Source organism: Saimiri boliviensis, chromosome X (genome assembly GCF_048565385.1).
Source record: "Saimiri boliviensis isolate mSaiBol1 chromosome X, mSaiBol1.pri, whole genome shotgun sequence".
Lineage (NCBI taxonomy): Eukaryota > Metazoa > Chordata > Mammalia > Primates > Cebidae > Saimiri > Saimiri boliviensis.
In genome coordinates this window covers 21,710,922-21,737,721 of record NC_133470.1, presented here as the reverse complement: position 1 = coordinate 21,737,721, position 26,800 = coordinate 21,710,922, and the positions used below count along the sequence as shown (strand labels likewise).

Genomic DNA, 26,800 nt, shown 5'->3' with positions numbered 1-26,800 from the left:
TGGTGGTAGGCATCTGTAATCCCAGCTACTCAGGAGGCTGAGGCAAGAGAATCACTTGAACCTGGGAGGCAGAGGTTGCAGTGATCTCAGATCACACCATTGTACTCCAGCCTGGGTGACAAGAGCGTCTCAAAAAAACAAACATAAAAATTTTACGGCCCGGCGCGGTGGCTCAAGCCTGTAATCCCAGCACTTTGGGAGGCCGAGGCGGGTGGATCACGAGGTTGAGAGTTCGAGACCATCCTGGTCGACATGGTGAAACCCCGTCTCTACTAAAAATACAAAAAATTAGCTGGCCATGGTGGCTCGTGCCGGTAATCCCAGCTACTCAGGAGGCTGAGGCAGGAGAATTGCCTGAACCCAGGAGGCGGAGGTTGCGGTGAGCCGAGATCGCACCATTGCACTCCAGCCTGGGTAACAAGAGCGAAACGCTGTCTCAAAAAAAAAAAAAAAATTTTACGTGTAGCTATTCTTTGAGCCAGCCATCCACTTCTGGGAATTTTCCGAGGAAAACATCATATGTACAGTTATTGGATGTGGCATTATTTGTAATAACAAACTACTCAAAATAATCAAAATGTTCTTCCAAGGAAACCATTTGAATAAACTATGGTACAATCCCTATCATGGAATACTAGGCACCTACATAGAAATAAGTAATTTTAAAAAGCTTTCTATGTTCTAATATAAAGTGATTTTCAAGACATCTTGCTACATGAAAAAAGCAAAGTACAAAACTTCTACGACATTATCTTTTTTTTTTTCTTTTTTTTTTGAGACAGAGTCTTGCTCTGTCACCAGGCTGGTGCAGTGGCACGATCTCAGCTCAGTGCAACCTCCGACTCCCTGGTTCACACCATTCTCCTGCCTCATCCTCACGAGTAGCTGGGATTACAGGCATGCACCACCATGCCCAGCTAAGTTTTATATTTTTAGTAGAGGCGGAGTTTTACCATGTTGGCCAGGATGGTCTCGATCTACTGACCTTGTGATCCTCCCACCTCGGCCTCCCAAAGTGCTGGGATTACAGGCATGAGCAACCTCGCCTGGTCAATATTATCTTTTGTTTAAGAAAGAAAAGGGACTGGACAACGTGGCTCATGCCTGTAATCCCAACACTTTCTGAGGCCAAAGTGGGCGGACTGCTTGAGCCCAGGAGTTTGAGACCAGCCTGGGCAACATGGCGAAACCTTGTCTCTACTAAAAATACAAAAAATTAGCTGAGCATGGTGAGATGCGCCTGTATTCCTAGCTATTTGGGACACTGAGGTGGGAGGCTACCTTGAGCCCAGGAGGCAGAGGCTGCAGTGAGCTGAGTTGGCACCACTGCACTCCAGCCTAGACAAGAGAGCAAGAACCTGTCTCAAAAAAAGAAAGAAAAGGAAATAAAAACACATATGCACAATTCCACTCCTGGGTTAGTATGCTAAAAAATTGAAACCAGGCATTCAAACAAAAACTTGTACACAAATGTTCATAGTAGCACTATGTACAACAACCAAAAGGTAGAAACAATCGAAATGTCCATCAACTAATAAACAAAATGTAGTACATCCACACAGTAGATTATTCAACAATAAAAAGGAATGAAGTATTGATATATGCTGTAACATGAGTGAAACTTGAAAATCTTATGCTAAGTCAAAGAAGTCAGATACAAAAGATCACATATTCCATGATTCATTTATATCAAACGTGAAATGTCAAGAATAGGCAAATTTATAAAGATAGAAAGCAGATTAATGGTTGTCAGGCTCTGGGGGAAGAGAGATTGGAGACTGACTGCTAATGGGTATGGGGCTTCGATTTGGGCTGATGAAAATGTTCTAGAACAAGATGATGGTGATGGTTGCAAACATTGTGAATACATTAAATGTCATTCGTGGTAAATTTTATGTTATGCACATTTTACCACAGTAAAAAAGAAAAAAGGATTTTCATGTGCCTAAGATTGTGAAAAGGTTTGTAGGATATTTGTGAAAAATGTGAGACAGGAGATCTGTATCAGCTGCAGCACTTTGAAAGCAAAATATAATAGTCAAAATGTTAAATTAATAAAAATCAGGTCTTAACAGTATATGAAAAGAGGAGGTCAACAGAAGGCTGAATAGCAAGGAAGGCTTCATGAGGGGGCTTTAATCTCACCACTGTAGGTTAGCAGGATTCAGACAGAAGAATAAAAAGATGTATACAAGTAAACATTTGAGGCGAAATTCTTCCACAATTTAGTGTTTCTGTTTTATTGCATTTTCCTGCTGATTTTTCTTCGTTGGGACTTGGCTGATATTTCTCTCTTTCTCTCTCTCTCTCTCTCTGTGTGTGTGTGTGTGTGTGTGTGTGTGTGTGTGTGTGTGTTTCCTGTCACCCAGGCTGGAGTGTAGTGGTGTGATCTCGGCTCACTGCAACCTCCGCCTCCCAGGTTCAAGAGATTCTCCTGCCTCAGCCCCTCGAGTAGCTGGGATTACAGATGCCCACCACCACACTGAACTAATTTTTGCATTTTTAGTAGAGACGGGGTTTCACTATGTTGGCCAGGCTGATCTTTAACTCCTGACTTCAGGTGATCCACCCTCCTTGGCCTCCCAAAGTGCTGGGATTACAGGTGTGAGCCGCCACACCCAGCCATTTTTCTCTGTTTGAAAACAACATGCCAGGAATTAAATCCACACCATGGAGTTGACTTTTTACTTCTAAGAAAATTCAATCATTTCTTATAAATCTTTAAAGTGCATTGGAGAAGTCCGTTTTCCTTCCTAAGATCTTGTGACCTTACTGGGCTCCAAGTGAGGGACACTGAATCAGTGGGGACTTGCGGGTGAACGGTGGTGGCAAAACACAAAATAAAAATTTCTGGCCAGGCGCGGTGGCTCAAGCCTGTAATCCCAGCACTGTGGGAGGCCGAGGCGGGTGGATCCCAAGGTCAAGAGATTGAGACCATCCTGGTCAACATGGTGAAACCCCGTCTCTACTAAAAATACAAAAAAGTAGCTGGGCATGGTGGCATATGCCTGTAATCCCAGCTACTCAGGAGGCTGAGGCAGGAGAATTGCCTGAACCCAGGAGGCGGAGGTTGCGGTGAGCCGAGATCGCGCCATTGCACTCCAGCCTGGGTAACAAGAGCAAAACTCCGTCTCAAAAAAAAAAAAAAAAAAAATTTCTAAGACTACCTCTCTTCTGGATTAAACCATTCTCTTCACTAATGTCTTACTGGGAAGAGATAATGTGACGACTAGAGAAACACAGAGATGGCTCGTTTATTCAACAAAACTATATGCTTTCTTTGTGTCCACTACTGTGATTAGCACTGAGATTACCAGGACATGAGTCCTTTCTTTGAGAAGCTCACTATCCAGTCCAACCTCGTAATTTGCAGCTGACAAAAACCCAAGTCCAGACAGGTAATAGGAGTAGTTCAAGATGACACAGACAATTAACAACAGAACCATAACTCTTAACACAGGCCTCCTAGGCTCAGGGAGATGAAAGTAGAACACGAGCTCATTGTCTTCTTCATGGACTCACACAAACTAGAAATACACAATTAACCACAATGCTACCAAATGGTACCAGTTTAATGCTACCAAATGGCACCACATTATACAGGTTGGCAGAACCAGGAAGACAGTTCACATATTCTAATTTAACTAACAAATGAATGAATCAATGAATAACATCCCACATAGAAAAAATACACATATGCTTATTTTCTAATAAACCAGAAACTAATTTTAAAAAGGTTACTCATTTTGATTTTTAAATCATATAAATGTTTTGCAATATTCGGAAGTAAAATTAAAAGGATTTTTTAAAACTGAAATTTGAATACAAACAAAAAATGAACCTGTATAGTAAATTAATATAACACACACTAAAAAATTACTTTACATAGTTTCTACAATACTCTGACTATAGACCCTTAGGAAAAATACCAAGAACAAATAAAACTGTAGAGAAATCATAAACTTTACTTGAAAGATTGTTAATAGACATATTCATTTAGTGATTCTGATAATATTTTGTGTATATTTTAGAAGACAAGGGTTTTCATTGAGAGTGAAGGCAGATACAAATATAGAAATGGTAAGATAAAGAACCCAGAGATGTTGGATTTTAACCAATCAAATACATCCATATAAACTCATAACATATATATAACCTCCTTGTTCTGTTCACTGAAAGGGCCTAGAAGCCATTACACCCTAATAGCAATGAACACATCCATCTCCCATATCTGGATACTATTCCCCACTAAAAGGAACCAGGACTCTTGGGAGAAATGGGTGGTTCCAGGTCTAGGACAGAAAGAATACAAGCTAAACCTGGAACATCTTATCCTTTTGGCCCAGAAAGCAAGGAAATGCTCAAAGACTGATGGAGCCATGTCAAAAGAACAAAGGAGCCAGCTTAACGGGGCTCCCACCAGCCAAATCTGCGATAATTTGAACATAAAAAGGAAAAATTATAATAATGGTTAATGAATTACAACAGTAAATCTTTTTGAAATCCATGAGTCTGAAGCAGTAACTTTTAAAACAAGGGAAACGATCGCCAATAAATGCTAAAAGCAGTGGGTAAAAATTTATGGGGAAATGAGATATACACATGGTCTCAAATTATCACCCTCTATTTTGCATTAATTATAAAAGGGAAAAAAAGTAGCTTTATAAGCAAGAAATCTGACAAACATAATCTTAACCAAAAGATCAAACTTAGTGTCAACAATAATGATACAAGTGACATCATATGCCCCTGTTATGATCAGTGGGAAGGACAGAACTTTATATTGTAGGTGTTGACAAAACTTATTTTAAACATATAAATAGATATTTACAGGCTGAGCGCAGTGGCTCACGCCTGTAATCCCAACACTTTGGGAAGCCAAGGTGGGTGGATCACAAGGTCAAGAGATCAAGACCATTCTGGCTAACAAGGTGAAACCCTGTCTCTACTAAAAATACAAAAAATTCGCCGGGCGCTGTGGCACATGCCTGTAGTCCCAGCTACTCGGGAGGCTGAGGCAGGAGAATCACTTGAACCCGGGAGGCTGAGGTTATAGTGAGCCAAGATTGTGCCACTGCACTCCAGCTTGGGTGACAGAGTGAGACTCCATCTCAAAAAATAAGTAAGTATTTATTGTTGCCAAAATATTTAACCCAAATCTAAGCACAAAGAAGCAGTCAGGCAAAGCTCAGATTGTGGGACGTTCAACAAAACAAACAGCTTGATCCCTTTAAAAATCAATGTCATGCCGGGCGCGGTGGCTCAAGCCTGTAATCCCAGCACTTTGGGAGGCTGAGGCGGGGGATCATGAGGTCAAGAGATCGAGACTGTCCTGGTCAACAAGGTGAAACCCCGTCTCTACTAAAAATACAAAAAGTTAGCTGGGCATGGTGGAGCATGCCTGTAATCCCAGCTACTCAGGAGGCTGAGGCAGGAGGATTGCCAGAACCCAGGAGGCGGAGGTTGCGGTGAGCAGAGATCGCGCCATTGCACTCCAGCCTGGGTAACAAGAGCGAAACTCTGTCTCAAAAAAAAAAAAAAAAAAAAAATCAATGTCATGAAACACAAAAAGAGACCGGGGGTGGAGGGAGGTGTTGCTGTTCTACTAAAAAAAAAGACTAAAGAGACTTCAAAACTAAAATAATTCTGCATTTTTTAAAAATAGTTTTAAAAGACACTACTGGGCTAATTGGAGAACTTTTAATATAGAAAATATATTAGATAATACCATGATAATGTTATTATGGTTAAGTAGTCAAGTATCCTTACTCTTAGGAGGTCATTGCTAAAGTTCAAAAAGTTCACTGAGCAAAAAAGTCTCTGCGTATGTGGTTGGAAGGAGAGAGAAAACTAATGCTGCAAAATGTTATTCTGCAAATGAAGATCCAGACAGGCTTTGGTCACATAAATTTGTCCTACACTGCTACATATTCTTCGCATTTTTTCTTTATTTTTAAAATACCCTTTAAAAATGTAAAAACTATTCTTAGCTCGAGGGCCACATAAAAACAGGCATGATTTCCTTTTGGGGTAACGAAAATGTTCTAAAATTGATTGTGGTTATGGCTGTACAACTGTGACTACATTAAATGCCACTGAATTGCATATTTTAAATGTGAATTATATCTCGACAAAACGTTTTTTCAAAAAACTGGTTGTGAGTGGGCCATAGTTTGCTAACCCACAATCTACCACTTGGTAGTAGAAGACTAATTAACAAACTAAACAAAAAAAAAAATACTGAAGATAATTTTCCATTCTCATTTTACAGGAACTAAATCAGGCTTGTTTACTCAAGAAAAAAAAATTGCCAATGATTGTACAGCTCAGACAATCTGACACATTCATCCATAGTATTTTAAATTTCAATTATACAAAGCAAGTTGATTACTCCAGTTCTAAACCTTGTTACTGTGCTATACAATTATCAAAGAGCTAAAATTCTAAGTACATCACTTCAGTAGGAATTAAGAGAGATCACTGTTGCAGCCCTCAAAATCAGCAAGTTTTAAATGACCACAGGACTGAAAACTTCAAAATAAGTGAAGAGCAAACGCCTCGAATAACAGAGACATAAAACTTCATTTCCTGGTGTTGTTTCTGCTTTTTATGTTTAATTTTCCACGTAACTATGCTTCTCTCCATATTAGAACATATTCTGTACCTAAAAATAATGGTAGTAGGTCCTTCTCTCAAAGGGAAACTATCAGGGAAGCAAGTCATCTCTAATTTTAAAGAATTATTTAAATCTCAAAACAATACCATGGAAAACAAAAGGTAGGTACCTTTCTCACCAGCATCAAGGACATCATCTTCAAGGTCATCATCAAAAATCTCTCGGCCATCTTCCACATAGCCAATACCATCTGCAGGGACAAAATTTAATACTGGGATCAAATTTCTAAAAGTGGCCAATAATATTTTAGCCATGACCAAAAAAACCTTTTAGCCGGGCGCGGTGGCTCAAGCCTGTAATCCCAGCACTTTGGGAGGCCGAGGCGGGTGGATCACGAGGTCAAGAGATCGAGACCATCCCGGTCAACATGGTGAAACCCCGTCTCTACTAAAAATACAAAAAATTAGCTGGGCATGGTGGCGCATGCCTGTAATCCCAGCTACTCAGGAGGCTGAGGCAGGAGAATTGCCTAAACCCAGGAGGCAGAGGTTGCGGTGAGCCGAGATCGCGCCATTGCACTCCAGCCTGGGTAACAAGAGCGAAACTCCGTCTCAAAAAAAAAAAAAAAAAAAAAAAAAAACCTTTTATACCTGCTCAGATGTTTTCCCTGGCCTGTGCTATTTTTAAGTGTAGCAGAATTCTGTTCACACAGGTGTCAGACAATGCACAGCATCCACACAGCAGGTATGGAGTCAAAAACCAAAGGATATGTATTATACCTAGCTGGGTGACCTCAGGAAACAATTTGGCCAATAGATCAAAGTCTGCCACAATAGGATGCTTTACAGCAGTTTTACTCTACCAGAAGAATAAAAATTAAAAGAATCAAGATTACCACTAGCCCAGCGACATCCCAGTCTACAAGGGAAAACTGCCATATAGCTGAATTCAATTACAGAAGTAGAAACATAAATAGTCACAGGCACAATCTATATGATCCCTGTGGTCAGCATTCACATGGCCAAGAAGTCAGACCCTACAAGTGAGAACCACTGAGCTTTCAGAAGGGGCACAGGAACATTAGGACCAGCCTTTGTACAGTGCTTTCTACTGACCAAGTTTTTCAGACCTAGAACCTCATATACTCTTCACAGCAGCTCTGCGAGAAGGCAGTTTTTTCTTTTTTTTTTTTAATTTAGGCTAAATTTTTATTATGCTCTTTAAATGAATAAATTGAAATTTATCATAATTGTGATTATAGTAACATGAGTACAAATGCAAATTTATCAATATACACAATTTAAAGTATTCTTTTCATAGCTTCCTTCATGAAGAACTACATGGACATATTTCCTATTAAATTCACAATGAGATTTATGCATTTTGGTTCAAAAGACAATAATATATCTGTAGTTAATTAGACTGATTTATGTAATGTATCCTTTGTTTGCAGTCAAAGGATAAAAAACTTAAAAGTTTGCCCAGAAGGATATTAGAAGATGAATTTTTTTTTTTTTTTTTTTTTTTTTTTTTTTTTTTGAGACGGAGTTTTGCTCTTGTTATCCAGGCTGGAGTGCAATGGCGCGATCTCGGCTCACCGCAACCTCCGCCTCCTGGGTTCGGGCAATTCTCCTGCCTCAGCCTCCTGAGTAGCTGGGATTATAGGCACGCACCACCATGCCCAGCTAATTTTTTGTATTTTTAGTAGAGACAGGGTTTCACCATGTTGACGAGGTTGGTCTCGATCTCTCGACCTCGTGATCCACCCGCCTCGGCCTCCCAAAGTGCTGGGATTACAGGCTTGAGCCACCACGCCCGGCCTAGAAGATGAATTTAATGAGCATAAAACTGACATCAAAGTATTGCCACCAATATCACTGGCAAGTCATTTCAATAACTCTTCATTAATTCATTTATCCATTCATTAGACATATGTTAAGCAACTATCGAGAAGGCAGTTTTCTTATCCCCATATTACAGATGAAGAATCTGAGGCGCAGCAATCAAGTGACTTGTCCAAGGTCATAGGATTAGAAAGCAGGAAAGATGGATCCTGAACCAGCATTCCTTAATTCCAAGTGTGGTGCATTGGCCCCAGACAAGGAGCTCCTCCCAATTCTACACAGCCATTACCTGGAGGATTCATACTATATCCTGAGGTATGTGCCTAGATTCTCTAAAATATCCCCAAAAAAAAATCCTACTGTTCTGCTTCTTCATCCTCAAATAATTAAAGGAAAATCCAAACCAAAGATCCTAACAGTGCTTTACATTTGCCCAGGCAAAGCAGCAACTCCACCACATAAGAATCTACAAGAAGCACCTAACGCAATGCCTGGGAAGCAACAACCCCCCACCTACCATCATCCACAATCCAGTCATCATCCTGGCGTGCCTGAACCAGCTTCGAATACTGTTCTTCATCAACTTCTTCATAAACACTTGTGAAGTCCTCAACCTGCCATTATACAAGTTTCAGGAAAAAAAAAAAAGCTTCAAATGGAGTGAAAGTGTTAAACAATTCTGATGAAAAAATTGTCAAATTGAAACTGGAATGGCAGCCTGAAGGAGTAGCTGCAACCAAATCATGAGTTCTGACATTCAACACCACTACAGGGTTTTCCTTAAATAGACATCAATTAACTTAGTATTCCTTTTAGGTGGGTGTTAACATAAGATATTAAATGATTCCATTAGCATAATACACTTGTCACACCATCAATTACTCATCTATTTCATAAAAAACAAACTGAATTATAGCCAATTCTTCATTAGCTGCTTTGGGGATTATTCACTTGTAATTTCTAGACTGGTTTCTCCTATACTTAGCAAACCTGTAAGGCATGCCACTTCCCTCTCCACTAGCTGACATATGCTCTGCGAAGAACGATAATTTTCATGCCTGTTCAACCAACCAAATATAATTCAAAAGGAAAATCTCCCTCATCCAAACCCCTCCAAAAGTTAGCAAAACAAATATATTGTATATTTTACAGGCAAACTAGAAATGGTTTTTGAGTGACCCTGTTTGTATTACCACTGATCCCCCACCATTCTCAGGTCTTGAAACTGCACAGGGACTTAAATGGTGAGCTATTTGAAAGGCAAGCCCAGAGAGTGGCAAGTCCTCTGATCACAATGGCTGCCTGACTGCCAGAGGGCCACAACACCATGAGCTATTGGTATCAGTAAAGCAGACCATCTATGAACAGCTAAAGCAACAAATCAAAGATACACGCCACTGCTGCAGCTGCCCATGGGGACCTGCCAGTGACTTTCCAGATGACACTCTGGTGGGCTGGTTTGCAAGGTCTCATAGATACTTACTTAAATAAGTATTTAAAATTACCCCAAGTGGCTAATGCCTGTAATCCCAGCATTTGGGGAGGCCGAGGTGGATGGATCACCTGAGGTCAGGATTTCGTGGCCAGCCAAAAAAGCATGGTGAAACCCCATCTCTACTAAAAATACAAAAATTAGCCAGGCATGGTGGTACATGCCTATAGTCCCAGCTACTCGGGAGGCTGAGGCAGGAGAATCACTCGAACCCAAGAGGCAGAGGTTGCAGTGAGCTGAGACTGCACCACTGCACTCCAGCCTGAGTAACAGAGACTCAGTCTCAAAAAAAAAAAAAAAAAGAAAAAAAAATGACCCCATTCTTGGCGGGGCACAGTGGTTCACACCTGTAATTTTATTAAAAAATTACCCCAGGCTGGGCACAGTGGCTCATGCCTGTAATCCCAACACTTTGGGAGGCTAAGGCGAGTCGATCACCTGAGGTCAGGAGTTTGAGACCAGACTGGCCAATGTGGTGAAACCCATCTCTACTAAAAATACAAAAATTAGCTGGGCCTGGTGGTGGGTGCCTGTAATCCCAGCTACTTGCGAGGCTGAGGCAGAAGAATCACTTGAACTGGGGAGGAGGAGGTTACTGTAGTAAACCATAATCGAGCCACTGCACTCCAGCCTGGGCAAGGGAGTGGGAGTAAAAAAAAAACTCCTCCCATTCTTTCAAAAGTTCTACCTCGGCCAGGCGTGGTGGCTCAAGCCTGTAATCCCATCACTTTGGGAGGCTGAGGCGGGTGGATCACGAGGTCAAGAGATCGAGACCATCCTGGTCAACATGGTGAAACCCCGTCTCTACGAAAAATACAAAAAAATTAGCTGGGCATGGTGGCACGTGCCTGTAATCCCAGCTACTGAGGAGGCTGAGGCAGGAGAATTGCCTGAACCCAGGAGGCGGAGGTTGTGGTGAGCCGAGATCGCGCCATTGCACTCCAGCCTGGGTAACAAGAGCGAAACTCCGCCTCAAAAAAAAAAAAAAAAAGAGTTCTACCTTTCTCAAATGGAGTATGGGAAAAACAACTCCACCTAAACAGATAATACCTTAGGAAAAAACTTGGACAGAGCTTTTAGAATCTGATGGCCACAGCTGACTGGATTTCTGCCACACCTGCAAGGCTTATAATAATTACAGGATGTCGCTGAGTTTTCACCTCCTTTGTAATCAACTCTATAGGAATCACTGGCAAATACTGATTTGGCCTTTAATGATCTGGTAACAGAAACAACCTGCCCTACCAAATTAAGTTTTTAACAACGCAGATGCAAAATTGTCCAATATTACTATACTAACCAATTTTCTTTTTCAGGGTAGGAGGGGAACTGGCACAATTATTTTTGTTGGTTGAAGACAGACTTTGTCTCTTATTTAAGTGATTCAATATATTATCAAGGAGATATCAGAAAACTATTTTTAAAAATCATTTTGAGGCCGGGCGCGGTGGCTCAAGCCTGTAATCCCAGCACTTTGGGAGGCCGAGGCGGGTGGATCACAAGGTCAAGAGATCGAGACCATCCTGGTCAACAAGGTGAAACCCCGTCTCTACTAAAAATACAAAAAGTTAGCTGGGCATGGTGGCACATGCCTGTAATCCCAGCTACTCAGGAGGCTGAGGCAGGAGAATTGCTTGAACCCAGGAGGCGGAGGTTGCGGTGAGCCGAGATCGCGCCATTGCACTCCAGCCTGGGTAACAAGAGCGAAACTCCGTCTCAAAAAAAAAAAAAAAAAAAAAAAAAAATCATTTTGAGTAAGAAGTCATTCTGACTCAATCTTTAAAAACAACATTGCGGCCGGGCGCAGTGGCTCAGGCCTGTAATCCCAGCACTTTGGGAGGCCGAGGCGGGTGGATCACGAGGTCCAGAGATCGAGACCATCCTGGTCAACATGGTGAAACCCCGTCTCTACTAAAAATACAAAAAATTAGCTGGGCATGGTGGCGCGTGCCTGTAATCCCAGCTACTCAGGAGGCTGAGGCAAGAGAATTGCCTGAACCCAGGAGGCGGAGGTTGCAGTGAGCCGAGATCGCGCCATTGCACTCCAGCCTGGGTAACAAGAGCGAAACTCCATCTCTAAAAAAAAAAAAAAAAAATGCTTTCAGGTCGGGTGCGGTGGCTCACGCCTGTAATCCCATGTAATCCCAGCACTTTGGGAGGCCGAGGCGGGTGGATCACGAGGTCAAGAGATCGAGACCATCCTGGTCAACATGGTGAAACCCCGTCTCTACTCAAAATACAAAAAATTAGCTGGGCATGGTTGCGCGTGCCTGTAATCCCAGCTACTCAGGAGGCTGAGGCAGGAGAATTGCCTGAACCCGGGAGGCGGAGGTTGCGGTGAGCCGAGATCGCGCCATTGCACTCCAGCCTGGGTAACAAGAGGGAAACTCCGTCTCAAAAAAAAAAAAAAAAAAAAAAAATGCTTTCTTCCTGGGCTCAGTGCAGTGGCTCACACCTGTAATCCCAGCACTTTGGGAGGCCTAGGCTGGTGGATCATTTGTGGTTAAGAGTTCAAGACCAGCATGGCCAACATGGTAAAACCCCGTCTCTACTAAAAATATACACATTAGCCAGGTGTGGTAGTGGGCGCCTCTAATCCCAGCTACTCGGGAGGCTGTAGCAGGAGAATCACTTGAACCTGGGAAGCAGAGGTTGCAGTGAGCCAAGATTGTGCCATTGCACTCCAGCCTGGACGACAGAGCAAGACTCTGTCTCAAAAAAAAAAAAAAATGCTTTATTACTGTTTTACTGTAATCCTTTTAGCAACTTTTTATGATCTGGTTGCCTCACTTAACTTGAACAAATGGTGACAAATAGCAAATCCTCTTATTTGGTTAACTGTTAAACATGCATATTCTGAAGCCAGCGTGCCTGGGTTCAAAAAAGTATCTGCCACTGTGACCTCATTAAACTTTCTGTGCCTCAAATAACTCACCTTCAAAATGTTGTTAATCATAGTATCTAATTTCATTTGGTTACCGAAAAGATTAAATGAATAAACACAGGCCGGGAACCATGGCTCACACCTGTAATCCTAGCAATTTGGGAGGCAAGGCGGGTGAACTGCCTGAGCTCAGGAGTTCAAAGCCAGCCTGGGCAACACAGCAAAACCCTATGTCTACTAAAAATACAAAAAGAAAAAATTAGCCGGATGTGGTGGCGCATGCCTGTAGTCCCAGCTACTCAGGAGTCTGAGGCAGGAGAACTGCCTGAACCCGGGAGGCAGAGATTGCAGTGAACAGAGATCGCACCACTGCCCTCCAGCCTGGGCGACAGAGCAAAACTCCATCTCCAAAAAGAGTGAATAAACACATTGGTAAATGCACTTAGAATAATACGTTAGTTCAAAAAGTGTATCAATTATGGTTGTTTTCTAGTATTGGTTAATCACTTTCTAGCCATTAGGCAGTTAAGATACTCAGGGAGCCCTAAAGGTGATGCTAGACAGTATTATGCAGATGGTGGTCACTCTGCTTTTTACCTGCAAGCCATAAACAATGGGTAGAGGAAAATCAAGAGCATCACATTCAATCTTACAAGCAGGACACAGCAGAAGTTAAGGTCCAAGTTTCCACTGCCACTACCCTTGCAAATGAGATAAGGAAGAACAGTTCTCTCCAAGTAGTGCTTAGCTAGACTGCTCAATACCTTAAGAGTAAGTAGCCGGGGCCGGGCGCGGTAGCTCAAGCCTGTAATCCCAGCACTTTGGGAGGCTGAGGCGGGTGGATCACAAGGTCGAGAGATCGAGACCATCCTGGTCAACATGGTGAAACCCCGTCTCTACTAAAGGTGCAAAAAATTAGCTGGGCATGGTGGTGCGTGCCTGTAATCCCAGCTACTCAGGAGGCTGAGGCAGGAGAATTGCCTGAGCCCGGGAGGCGGAGGTTGCGGTGAGCCGAGATCTCACCATTGCACTCCAGCCTGGGTAACAAGAGAGAAACTCCGTCTCAAAAAAAAAAAAAAGAGTAAGTAAATGTACCTCTAAATGACCCCAACAAACCTATGGGACTTACCATAGATACAGCTTGCTCAATAAGGAAAAATACAGATATGGCTATGTACTTTCATTTTGGAATTTTAAAATCATCTGTAAAATACCTTATAGGAATTCTACCTCACACCCATGCTTGTTTAATACTAGTAAGTTCCTATTACAAGTTTAAAATATGTGAGTATTTCTAATCCAGGGCAAAGGTGACAATAGACTACCTGCAGGCTATGAATTAGATGAAGCACAGGAGGAATAAGGAGGAAAAATGGGCCGGGCGCAGTGGCTCACGCCTGTAATCCCAGCACTTTGGGAGACCGAGGCGGGTGGATCACTTGAGGTCAGGAGTTCGAGACCAGCTTGACCAACATAGTGAAACCCTGTCTCGAAAAAATAATAAATAATAAATAATTTTTAAAAAGAGGAAACACAGTTACTTACTTCATATTTATACTTCTCACCAGCTTTAGCCTTTTTTAGTTTTTCTAGAGCTTCTTGGCACCCCTTCTTTGATTTTTTTTCTCGCCGGGCTCGAGAAGCTACAAAACTCCCTGAATCTGACACAGCTGAAAAAAAAAAAAATTTACAAGAGATGTTACAAAATTGCCAGCCATCTTCCCTCAAACACAAAGGAAAAGTTTCTAGCCAACAATAACATTCAATTTTAATATTATACAAGTAATTTTTGTAATGTAAATAATTCACAAAGCTCATTGCCAAACATACAGATCCAAATATACATGACTCTCTAGAAAGTTCCTGTTAAAACAATTAAAGCCACTGTTATTTTTTTCTCAAAAAGAGGAAAATTCCCAATTCAACTGATACCCTGCGGAGACTCTAAACAAGGGAGATCAGCGGTTAGCTAATTTATCACCTTTCCATTAGAAATAACCAGCCAGGCCGGGCGCGGTGGCTCAAGCCTGTAATCCCAGCACTTTGGGAGGCCGAGGCGGGTGGATCACAAGGTCGAGAGATCGAGACCAACCTGGTCAACACGGTGAAACCCCGTCTCTACTAAAAATACAAAAAAAATTAGCTGGGCATGGTGGCGCGTGCCTGTAATCCCAGCTACTCAGGAGGCTGAGGCAGGAGAATTGCCTGACCCCAGGAGGCAGAGGTTGCGGTGAGCCGAGATCGCGCCATTGCACTCCAGCCTGGGTAACAAGAGTGAAACTCCGTCTCAGAAAAAAAAAAAAAAAAAGAAATAACCAGCCAGGGGCCAGGTGCGGTGGCTCAAGCCTGTAATCCCAGCACTTTGGGAGGCCGAGGCGGGTGGATCACGAGGTCGAGAGATCGAGACCATCCTGGTCAACATGGTGAAACCCTGTCTCTACTAAAAATACAAAAAATTAGCTGGGCATGGTGGCACGTGCCTGTAATCTCAGCTACTCAGGAGGCTGAGGCAGGAGAATTGCCTGAACCCAGGAGACAGAGGTTGCGGTGAGCCGAGATCACACCATTGCACTCCAGCCTGGGTAACAAGAGCGAAACTCCGTCTCAAAAAAAAAAAAAAAAAAAAAAAAGAAATAACCAGCCAGAAATAATCCAGTGGGCTACAAAAGAACGATTAATCTTATATTCTATTAATCAACATCTAAAAGGCTTCAAGGAGCATCTACTCTTTGCAAAGTACTAGGCACTATGAGACACAAAGATAGGCCAGGCACAGTGGCTCACAGCTGTAATCCCAGCGCTTTGGGAGGCTGCGGCGGGCAGATCACCTGAGGTCAGGAGTTCAAGACCAGCCTGGCCAACCAGATATGGTGGTACGTGCCTGTAACCCCAGCTACTTGGGAGGTTGACGCAGGAGAAACTCTTGAACCTGGGAGGTGGAGGTTGCAGTGATCTGAGATCATGCCATTGCACTTCAGCCTGGGCAAAAAGAGCGAAACTCCATCTCAAAAAATAAATAAATAAATAAATAACCAAGATAAAAAAGACATGGTCTCTGTACTCAAAGAACTTACTAATATGAGAGACAAGTAGCAACTAGCTCTAAACAATATTTAGAGGCAATACACATCTTAAAAGAGGTACAGACAAAGTACCCAGAAATTCAAAGAAGGAATGGAGTGAGGACTGGAGAAATTTAACAAAGATGGCTCTGAGGAGATTCTCGATATGTCACTTATTTCAAGGCCTCAATTGGTTATGACATAGGACGTTAGTAAAACAACTACAGAGACTAAAATTCTTTGTCAAAAATTACTGAAATATCAGAGGACTTCAGTGTTTCTTCATTCAACTTTTGAATTATTCATGCTCTGGTCATCATAAACTGACCATTCCACACACATACTGAAAAAATTTCGGCCTTGCGCAGCAGCTCATGCCTGTAATCCCAGCACTTTGGGAAGTCAAGGCAGGTGGATCAGCTGAGATCAGGAGTTTGAGACCAGCCTGACCAACATGGTGAAACCCCATCTCTACTAAAAATACAAAAATTAGCTGAGCATGGTGGCAGGCACCTGTAATCCCAGCTACTCCGGAGTATGAGGCAGGAGAATCCCTTGAACCCAGGAGGCAGAGGTTGCAGTAAGCCGAGAGTGCACCACTGCACTCCAGCCTGAATGACAGAATGAGACTCTCTCGAAAAAAAAAAAAAAAAAAAATCACCCACAGAATTAAAGACTTTCATATACCCACTGATGAATGACTAAGTCAAGCATAACAGTGCTGCCTGTCAGCCATGAGTTTAGGCTCAGCATGATTGCCATCTATGTCTGTGAAATTTAGTATTTTATTGTGTTTGGTGCTAATTAATTTATAAAAAAAGGAGCAGGCACAGAAAAGAAGTATGGATAAGAGGCAGCCTAAAACTCCAACCCCCCTAGAATGTTCATAACAACATCAAACTGCTTGACTAAGTGTTTGACTGAAATAGAAGATACAATTTAAAGAACATGTACCAAGTGCTGGCAATAAACTGCTGGAGACTATAGCTTAAAGGTGAAGCATAATTAGAGATCTTATTTTTTTCTAGCTTTCTAGAAATGGAATCTCTCTTTATAACATCTCACTCTATTGTTTGACTTTCACATTTGACTTTTAAATCCATTTTCAGAAAGACATTAAGGAATAAAGGTACTTAATGATGACAGCCACAAAAACTTAGATGTCACTCAAATGATTTCAAAAATCGTGAACAGGCCTACATGAAAAGGCTTTGAAGATTACTCAACATGACCCCTGAAAGTGAAAAGCTAACCTCAGTGTATTACTTTCAAGACTGCCTTGACGCCTGACATCTACAGGTCTTCAAATGGACTTACTTCACAGGTAACAACATTCCACTACACAGGGTTTAGGGTACAATTACAAATAAGAGAGAGCTGCCTGTCCACAAGGGGCTCCCAGTCAAGTAAAGCAAAGTGCCTGAAATTGCCATCACAATATAACCATGGTGCCAAAGAAAAGGTAAGAACTCAGTACTGAAGAAATTACAGAGGAGAGCTGTTAATTTTGCCTGAGAAATCAAGGAAAGCTTCATAGGAGAGGTTTCCAATACAGGCCTAGAAAAAGGAGTAGAATTTCACAGTCAGAGAACAAGATAAAAAGTGACACAGGCAAAAGAAGAGGCATGAGCCAGATTACAAGGGATGAAAATACACAGTGTATTCAGAAACTGAGAGATGTCAGCATGCAAGGCAAATTCAACAAGAGAGTGTAGAATGAATACCAGCACCAGATTAGGGAGCAGCAGCACATTCCAGCTCTGCCATTTACTAGGTGACATGAGAACACCGGTTAACTAGTTAAGCAGCAGACAGCTGTCTTGTTTTAAGCTGCCTAGCATCTGAAACTGTGAAATCCAGCCCCCATCCCTTATAAGTCTTGATGGGACGCAGAGCCTATGTCCCATTACAGAAGCTGAAAAGGCTGATTCTCTTTCCCAGACACCCTTGCAGCCTAGGGCCTGGGCATGTAAAATACGCCCCACCAATTAGGAACACCTGCTCAGATGTTAAATCAGAAGCTAGTGTCACAAGGAAGGGGGCATGAGTTTTAAGAGCCTACAAGTGGCAACAGCTGCAGGAGGATTAAGAAACTGGCAACAGTGCCAGCAATGTCCTAAGGTATAAGCTATAGCATCAAGTACTTGGTCCTTACTGGCCCATTTTTGTGGCACAATTTCATTCCCTGTTCCTGCCTAAGCAGCTAACCAATCTGCTAGAGTTAGTTCCTGCAGCTTACAACTAAGGACTTTGACCGGTGCAGAGCCTTGGAGTCCACATCTGTGAAATGGGGATAATCGTGTCTACTTCAAAAGCTGTTAAGGCCAGGCGCGGTGGCTCATGCCTATAATCCCAGCACTTTGGGAGGCCGAGGCGGGTGGATCACGAGGTCAAGAGATCAAGACCATCCTGGTCAACAAGGTGAAACTCCGTCTCTACTAAAAATACAAAAACTAGCTGGGTATGATGGCACATGCCTGTAGTCCCAGCTACTTGGGAGGCTGAGGCAGGAGAATTGCTTGAACCCAGGAGGTGGAGGTTGTGGTGAGCCGAGATTGTGCCATTGCACTCTAGCTTGGATAACAAGAGCGAAACTCTGTCTCAAAAAAAAAAAAAAAAAAAAAAAGCTGTTAAGGATTACATGAGGATGCCTATCCTGCTTTGCACTTAGCAATATAGGAGCAGCACATGTAATGTTTCTGTGTGAAGTCAAACACACATACACATACCCCACACACACCACACCTAAGAGTACCAAGGTCTAGATACAGAGGCCAAAAACAAAGCAAAGCCATTTTCTGCATATGATTAGATGCTTATCATCTCTACTCCATGAAGACAAACCATGTCCTGCCTACCAAGCATCATAATGCCAGAGCCTGGCAGAATGCTTGTACCTAGTAGTAAATAATAAAAATTTGCTGAATGAACCAATGAATAAACTACTGTACCTGCTTTTTTAATCATTAAACTTGCCCTGGCCAGACACGGTGGCTCGCGCCTGTAATCCCAGCACTTCAGGAGGCCAAGATAGGTGGATCACCTGAGGTCAGGAGTTCAAGGCCACCCTGGCCAAAATGAAGAAACCCCGTCTCTATTAAAAATATGAAAAATTAGCCGGGCGCGGTGGCTCAAGCCTGTAATCCCAGCACTTTGGGAGGCCGAGGCGGGTGGATGACGAGGTCAAGAGATCGAGACCATCCTGGTCAACATGGTGAAACCCCGTCTCTACTCAAAATACAAAAAATTAGCTGGGCATGGTGGCGCGTGCCTGTAATCCCAGCTACTCAGGAGGCTGAGGCAGGAGAATTGCCTGAACCCAGGAGGCGGAGGTTGCGGTGAGCCGAGATCACGCCATTGCACTCCAGCCTGGGTAACAAGAGCGAAACTCCGTCTCAAAAAAAAAAAAAAAAAAAAAAAAAATATATGAAAAATTAGCCGGGTGTGGTGGCAGGCACCTGTACAGTCCCAGCTACTTGGGAGGCTGAGGTAGGAGAATCTCTTGAACCTGGAGGCAGAGGTTGCAGTGAGCTGAAATCGCATCACTGCACTCCAGCCTGGGCAACAAGAGGGAAACTTCATCTCAAAACAACAACAACAAAAAAAAAAAAAAAGAAAAAAAAAAAAAAAAAAACAAGAAAAAACTTTCCACGATCTTTTTTCATGTATAATAACAACTAGTTATTGACCTTTCAACTTTTCACTGCCATTGTCAAGGTGCTTCTAAGTATCTTCTAAGTATCTAAGTATCTTCTAATACTGAAGAAAAAACAGCCTACATTTTCTTTTTTGGAGTATGTCTCCAATGCTTCATGTAAGCAAGTTAGCAAAAACAGAATAAGCATGAAAAAAAAAATCCATTTACAAAGGTTTAAATATTTGTTCCAAAATTACCATCTGGAGTACCTCCATCCTCCCCAAAAGCAGACAGACACTAGCTTACAGGAGTATTTGAGGTAGCAATCTTTCAGTCTCCCCTAAAGGAAAAATTCCAGTCACAAGTCCCCTGCAACTACTTAATCAACACCATAACTTAAGAGGAATCTCAAGATGGCACAGCATCCTCCAGAGTGATTTCTTGATGTTCATAGATGACGTACAGTTTTTAGGGTGAAGAAAGGGCTCAGTGGCAAATCACTGATAGAGGACTGCAAAGAGTGTTCGCATACTCACACCCTACATCCTCTCTGTAATCCAGGCAGGTCGACTCTCAAATAGTCTTAAAAACTGAACAGCTAGAACCAATTGAAATCTGTGATTCACAACTAGGTGAATGCAAAGGAAGCTGATTAGGAAGCGAGTTCTCATTAATGGTGATATATCTTAATGACAGGAGAGGTGACGCTTGAGCTAACAAAGTGAAGCATTTGATTTTAAGTTAGAAGTTCACTGAAGTTAAGTCACACTTTAGTTGAACACTTCAAAAATCAGAAATCAGGCAAATCTATTTGCATTTTTGTATTCTATTTTTGGAAATAAAAGATACCCCTGACAAACGGAGTGATGTACAGGGCATCCGAAATGCCCTGAACTCATGCTATTTTTTTTTTTTTTAAACTTCACCAGGAATTACTAGATTGTGAACAGTATTTCTACGCAGCACTTAAAGAACTTTCCAGAGAAGAATTTGAAACAAAAATTGGTAATGCATAAAGTAGAAACCCATTACCTAAAAATACAAAACGTGTTTTTACCCGATGACAGCACTTAGAGCTTTCTTTCCTGCTAAGCTACAATGTATAAAATATTCCTGGAAGTTGCCACAAAAGGGGGCACAGATCCGTTCTGCTCAAGCCCTCAAGTGGATACTTAAGGTGATCGCAGTGAAATACTTTCGGCCAAGACAGTGCCCCACGGGGCCAATCTCAATAAAGTTATACCCAGCACGTGGGTGCAACTCACCAAAATAGAAACGCAATCGACTGTGGAGACTCTCAGTAGCAGAGGTGAGACAGCCTCGCAAACAAAAATCCGTCCAAGCTAGGGTCTGTCAAGAGCAAACCGCGCCTAAAGGAAGCCCGGTCCGACGCTAGAAGGGCCCCCGCCCGGGATGACCAAGGTCTGCGCCCAAACAGACCCGGCGTGCGCCTCCCTCACAAAAATAAAGCAAAGAGTCCCTCAGAACCGCCACCACCGGCAATCACGCCACGGTCCCAACCCGGTGCCCCGCGCGCGGAGTTGTCCCTCACCACTCGCCCCTATCTTACAGTCGTCGCCGTGCACGGGCGCCATGGTCCCAAATGTCCCGATTCCGCGCCAACCAGCCCGAAACTGGCGCGGGGACCCAGACAGGCGCCAGCGTGAAAGCCAATCAACGGCTCGGGAGCCTGCGGACTTCCGCCCGGAAGGCTACTGACGTGCCGCACGGCACCGCGCCCCGCCCCTGGCCTTCCCGCGGGCGCGCGTTTGGCGCCCGGTGATGACCCCGCGGGGAAAAGCTAGAGCTAAGGGGAAGCAGGAGGAGAGCAGGAGAAAGAAGCGGTCGGGCGCAGGAAAGGCACCGCCTGGAGACTGCGCAAGCGCACGCATGCTGATAGGAAAAGATTTGGGCGCGTGGGAAAAAAGACGCTCTGGTTCTCAGAGCCGATTTTCCCGGAAAAGAGATGCGGGCGGGCAGGAGAGTGGGCGTGGCTGGATCATTTTCCGTAGAGTCTGGGAAAGCGACTGCCTCCTGCTGCGCGCTCTGAGTTTTACCTGATAGTTTCTCAACAGTGTGAATACAGCAGCTGTGTGATTAACAGCTTAAAGATATATGCAGCATCTTAACCAAATAACCAAAAGTAGCGTTACCGATAAATGGTAAGCTGACCTCATATGCCTCCTGATGAAAAAGGAGCAACTTCGCCTATGTGGTCTTCTTGCAAAAAATGTCTAACCTGGCGAGACTCAGCCCCCCAAAAAAATGTCTAACCTGAATTTAACCACGGTGAAACAATCAGATGTATTTAAAATGTAGGACAATCTAGGCCAGGCGCGGTGGCTTACGCCTGTAACTCCAGCACTTTGGGAAACCGAGGTGGGTGGATCACCTGAGGTCTGGAGTTCGAGACCAGCTTGACCAACATGGTGAAACCCCATCCCTACTAAAATACAAATATTAGCTAGGCATGGTGGCGAGTGCCTGTAATCTCAGCTACTCGGGAGGCTAAGGCAGGAGAATCTCTTGAATCTGGAAGGCGGTGGTTGCGGTGAGCCGAGATCGCACCATTGCACTCCAGCCTGGGTAATAAGAGTGAAACTCCATCTAAAAAAAAAAAAAAAGTCAGACAATCTACAAAACACCTGGCCTGAACTCCTCCAAAATTTCAATGTTATGAAAAACAAAAAGGGCATTCAATTTTTGTGTATGGTACAATGGCTGTAATGTATACATCTCATTTTATCTCTTTCCAAAGAGGTATAACACTTTTATTCAATAATGCCTGCCACACATTTGTATTTTTTCCTAAATTATTGCCCACATGCTTATTGATCCCTTCTTCATGTGACAACAATTTCGTAATATTTTCTCCAAAAAGGATGTAAAGATAATTCAGTCTGTCCTCCAGCATGGTTGATCAATACTTGTTTCTTAATTTCTAATTGTTTAGAAAATGTCTTTCAGCTTCATAATCATTTAATATCATGTTGTGTGATCCATATGTTGTGATACCTAACATGTAGTAAGTAATTCACCTGTAGACATAACTTCCTAAAGTACTACAACAGATTTATGCCTCCACTTCCGTTTTAAAAACTGGTAGCTTTATTATCAATTTTATTCTAAACAGGAGAGAACCATGTTGGCTAGGCATCAACAAGAACCAAATCCTTACCTTCACAATTTCATGGCTGATCACTTCCCACATGTCTACTTATAACTCTAGGCATTTCAAACCTCTTTTCTCTTTCACTACTGCTATGGTCTGAATGTTTCTCTCCACATAAAACGTTTGCATTGAAACCTAGTCACCAGTGTGGTGGTGTTAGGAGGTAGGGCCTCTGGGAGGTGATTAGATCATTAGCAGGAACCCTCCTGTACGATTAGTGCCTTCAGAAAAGAGGCTCCAGGGAGCCGCCTTGCCCCTTCTTCCATGTGAGAATACAGCAAGAAGGCACCATCTATGAACAAAAAAGTGGGGCTACCCCACACACTGAATCTGCCGGCACCTTGATCTTGGAATTTCCAGCTTACCTCCACCTACCAGGTTCAAGCGATTCTCGTGCCTCAGCCTCCCAAGTAGCTGGGATTACACGCATGCACCACTATGCCCAGCTAACTTCGTAATTTTTTTTTTTTTTTTTTGAGACTGAGTTTCGCCCTTGTTACCCAGGCTGGAGTGCAATGGCGCGATCTCGGCTCACCGCAACCTCCGCCTCCTGGGCTCAGGCAACTCTCCTGCCTCAGCCTCCTGAGTAGCTGGGATTACAGGCACGTGCCACCATGCCCAGCTAATTTTTTGCACTTTTAGTAGAGACGGGGTTTCACCATGTTGACCAGGATGGTCTCGATCTCTCGACCTCGTGATCCACCCGCCTCGGCCTCCCAAAGTGCTGGGATTACAGGCTTGAGCCACCGCGCCCGGCAATTGTAATTTTTTTTTAGTAGAGACAGGATTTCTCCATGTTGGTCAGGCTGGTCTCAAACTCCCAACCTCAGGTGATCCACCTGCCTCGGCCTCCCAAAGTGCTGGGATGACAGGTGTGAGCCACCGCGCCAGGCCTACACCACATTTTTTTTTAACCTACTCATTGATGAATGGGCATTTGGGCTGGTTCCATATATTTGCAATTAGAATTGTGCTGCTATAAACACACATGTGCAAGTATCTATTTTGTATAATGACTTCTTTTCCTCTGGGTAGATACCCAGGAATGGGATTGCCGGATCAAATGGTAGATCTACAAAAGTAAGATATTTTAGCTGCAATCAGATATGACTACTTTCCACTTGGTGGTCTGCTGATAAACCTTAGAAAAAGAAAAGTCTGATTTGTACCATTTGCCAATTTCCAGGGTGTTAATATTCCCACAATTACTGAATTCAAGCTACCAACAGTTTAACATGCAGATCACAAAGTAGCTGAATATTTAGCAATCAGCTCTTGAGAAACTCCAACTGTCCCTCCGATACACTTCCTGTTGTTATTAGCCATCCAGTTCATGGTATTTTGTTATAGCACCCTGAAAAGACTAAGACAATGATCCACATACTTTGGGGAGAAGGATCTGTAGGACAATTTCTTTTTTTGAAACAGAGTCTCGCTCTGTTACCCAGGCTGGAGTGCAGTGGCATGATCTCGGCTCACTGCAGCCTCGGCTCACTTGAACCTCCCAGGGTCAAGTGGTTCTCCTGCCTCAGCCTCCTGAGTAGCTAGGATTACAGGTGCCCACAACCACACCTGGTTAGTTTTTGTATTTTTAGTAGAGACAGGGTTTCCCCATGTTCCAGGCTGATCTCAAACTCCTGACCTCAGGTGATCCACCTGCCTCGGCCTCCCAAAGTGCCCGAATTACAGGGGTGAGCCCAGCCAGATATTTTCATACCGTAATATGACTCTGGCCTGACTCATTCGGATCACAACTCCAGATAAGTCATCATAGTGGGGTAGGAATATTCCTGAAAGCTATTCCTACACCAAGAAGTCTATCAATAACTTAAGTATATATGGCTTAAGTATATATATGGATTAAGTGCCATCGACCCACATAAATAGAAGACACGCCAGGCGCGGTGGCTCAAGCCTGTAATCCCAGCACTTTGGGAGGCCGAGGCGGGTGGATCACGAGGTCGAGAGATCGAGACCATCCTGGTCAACATGGTGAAACCCCGTCTCTACTAAAAATACAAAAAAGTAGCTGGGCATGGTGGCGCGTGCCTGTAATCCCAGCTACTCAGGAGACTGAGGCAGGAGAATTGCCTGAGCCCAGGAGGCGGAGGTTGCGGTGAGCTGAGATCGCGCCATTGCACTCCAGCCTGGGTAACAAGAGCAAAACTCCGTCTCAAAAAAAAAAAAAAAAAAAAAATAGAAGACACAAGCCCAAACTAAATGCAACATCAACTCCATTTCCCCATAGTGGAATCCCTAAATGCCTATGCCTATTTCACTGCCACTAGGCAGGAAGGGAAGTGTATCGGAGGGACACTTGGAGGTTCTCAAGAGCTGATTGCTGAATATTCAGCTACTTTGTGATCTGCATGTTAAAATGTTGGTAGCTTGAATTCAGTAATTGTGGGAATATTAACACCCTGGAAATTGGCAAATGGTACAAATCAGACCTTTCTTTTTCTAAGGTTTATCAGCAGACCACCAAGTGGAAAGTAGTCATATCTGATTGCAGCTAAAATATCTTACTTTTGTAGATCTACCATTTGATCCGGCAATCCCATTCCTGGGTATCTACCCAGAGGAAAAGAAGTCATTATACAAAATAGATACTTGCACATGTGTGTTTATAGCAGCACAATTCTAATTGCAAATATATGGAACCAGCCCAAATGCCCATTCATCAATGAGTAGGGGCTGGGCGCGGTGGCTCAAGCCTGTCATCCCAGCACTTTGGGAGGCCAAGGCGGGTGGTTCACGAGGTCAAGAGATCGAGACCATCCTGGCTAACATGGTGAAACCCCATCTCTACTAAAAATACAAAAAATTAGCTGGGCATGGTGGCGCGTACCTGTAATCCCAGCTACTCAGGAGGCTAAGGCAGGAGAATTGCTTGAACCCAGGAGGCGGAGGTTGCGGTGAGCCGAGATCGCGCCATTGCACTCCAGCCTGGGTAACAAGAGCGAATCTCTGTCTAAAAAAAAAAAAAAAAAAAAAAAAAAAATCAATGAGTAGGTTTAAAAAAATGTAGTATAGGCCTGGTGGGGTGGCTCACACCTGTCATCCCAGCACTTTGGGAGGCCGAGGCAGGTGGATCACCTGAGGTTGGGAGTTTGAGACCAGCCTGACCAACATGGAAAAATCCTGTCTCTACTAAAAAAAATTACAAAGTTAGCTGGGCATGGTGGTGCATGCATGTAATCCCAGCTACTTGGGAGGCTGAGGCATGAGAATTGCTTGAACCTGGTAGGTGGAAGTTGTGGTGAGCCGAGATCGTGCCATTGCACCCTAGCCTGGGCACCAAGAGTAGAACTCCATCTTAAAAAAAAAGTGGTACATACACACACACACACACACACACACACACACACACACCATGGAATACTACTCAGCCATAAAAAGGAACAAAATAAAAAGACATTCACAGCAACCTCGATGGAATTGAAGATCATTATTCTAAGTGAACTAACTCAGGAATGGAAAACCAAACATTGTGTGTCGCTCATAACTGGGAGGTAAGCTACAAGTATCCAAAGGCATACAAATGAGGGACAACTCATTTATTATGGGTGGCAGTGTAAGTTGGTACAATCTTTTGGAAAATAATATTGCAATATGTGACAAATACCATAAGACACTAGTATCTTTCAAGCCTTTATTTCCACAGGTAAAAGTTTTTTTTTGTTTTGTTTTGTTTTTTTTGAGGAGTTTCGCTCTTGTTACCCAGGCTGGAGTGCAATGGCGCCATCTCGGCTCACCGCAACCTCCGCCTCCTGGGTTCAGGCAATTCTACTGCCTCAGCCTTCCAAGTAGCTGGGATTACAGGCGTGCGCCACCATGCCCAGCTAGTTTTTGTATTTTTAGTAGAGACGGGGTTTCACCATGTTGACCAGGATGGTCTCGATCTCGTGACCTCATGATCCACCCGCCTCGGCCTCCCAAAGTGCTGGGATTATAGGCGTGAGCCACCGTGCCTGGCCTCCCACAGGTAAAAGTTTAACAAAAAAAAAAATAGTAACAAAAAATGCAAAGACATTAATGGCTGCTGTTTTCCATTCATTAGCAAAAAGTTGGGACCCAAAAGTCATCATAGCAC

General features: G+C 43.3%; 1 protein-coding gene across 2 annotated transcripts in view; it reads right to left on the bottom strand.

The window, feature by feature from the left end:
* The window catches only part of POLA1 (DNA polymerase alpha 1, catalytic subunit), a 318,904-nt gene extending 297,604 nt beyond the window's left edge, over positions 1–21,300 (bottom strand). Inside the window, exons 1-4 of one of the 2 annotated variants that reach the window (XM_074392217.1) lie at positions 21,088–21,300; positions 14,382–14,506; positions 8,978–9,074; positions 6,786–6,866 (exon numbers count right to left, since the gene is read on the bottom strand). In XM_074392217.1, the coding sequence (XP_074248318.1) occupies positions 6,786–6,866; positions 8,978–9,074; positions 14,382–14,506; positions 21,088–21,130 (346 nt within the window). In that variant the 5' untranslated portion in view covers positions 21,131–21,300. The remainder of the gene's footprint in view (positions 1–6,785; positions 6,867–8,977; positions 9,075–14,381; positions 14,507–21,087) is intronic. The other variant, XM_003924081.4, reaches the window with a different exon arrangement.
* Positions 21,301–26,800: the final 5,500 nt, after the last annotated feature.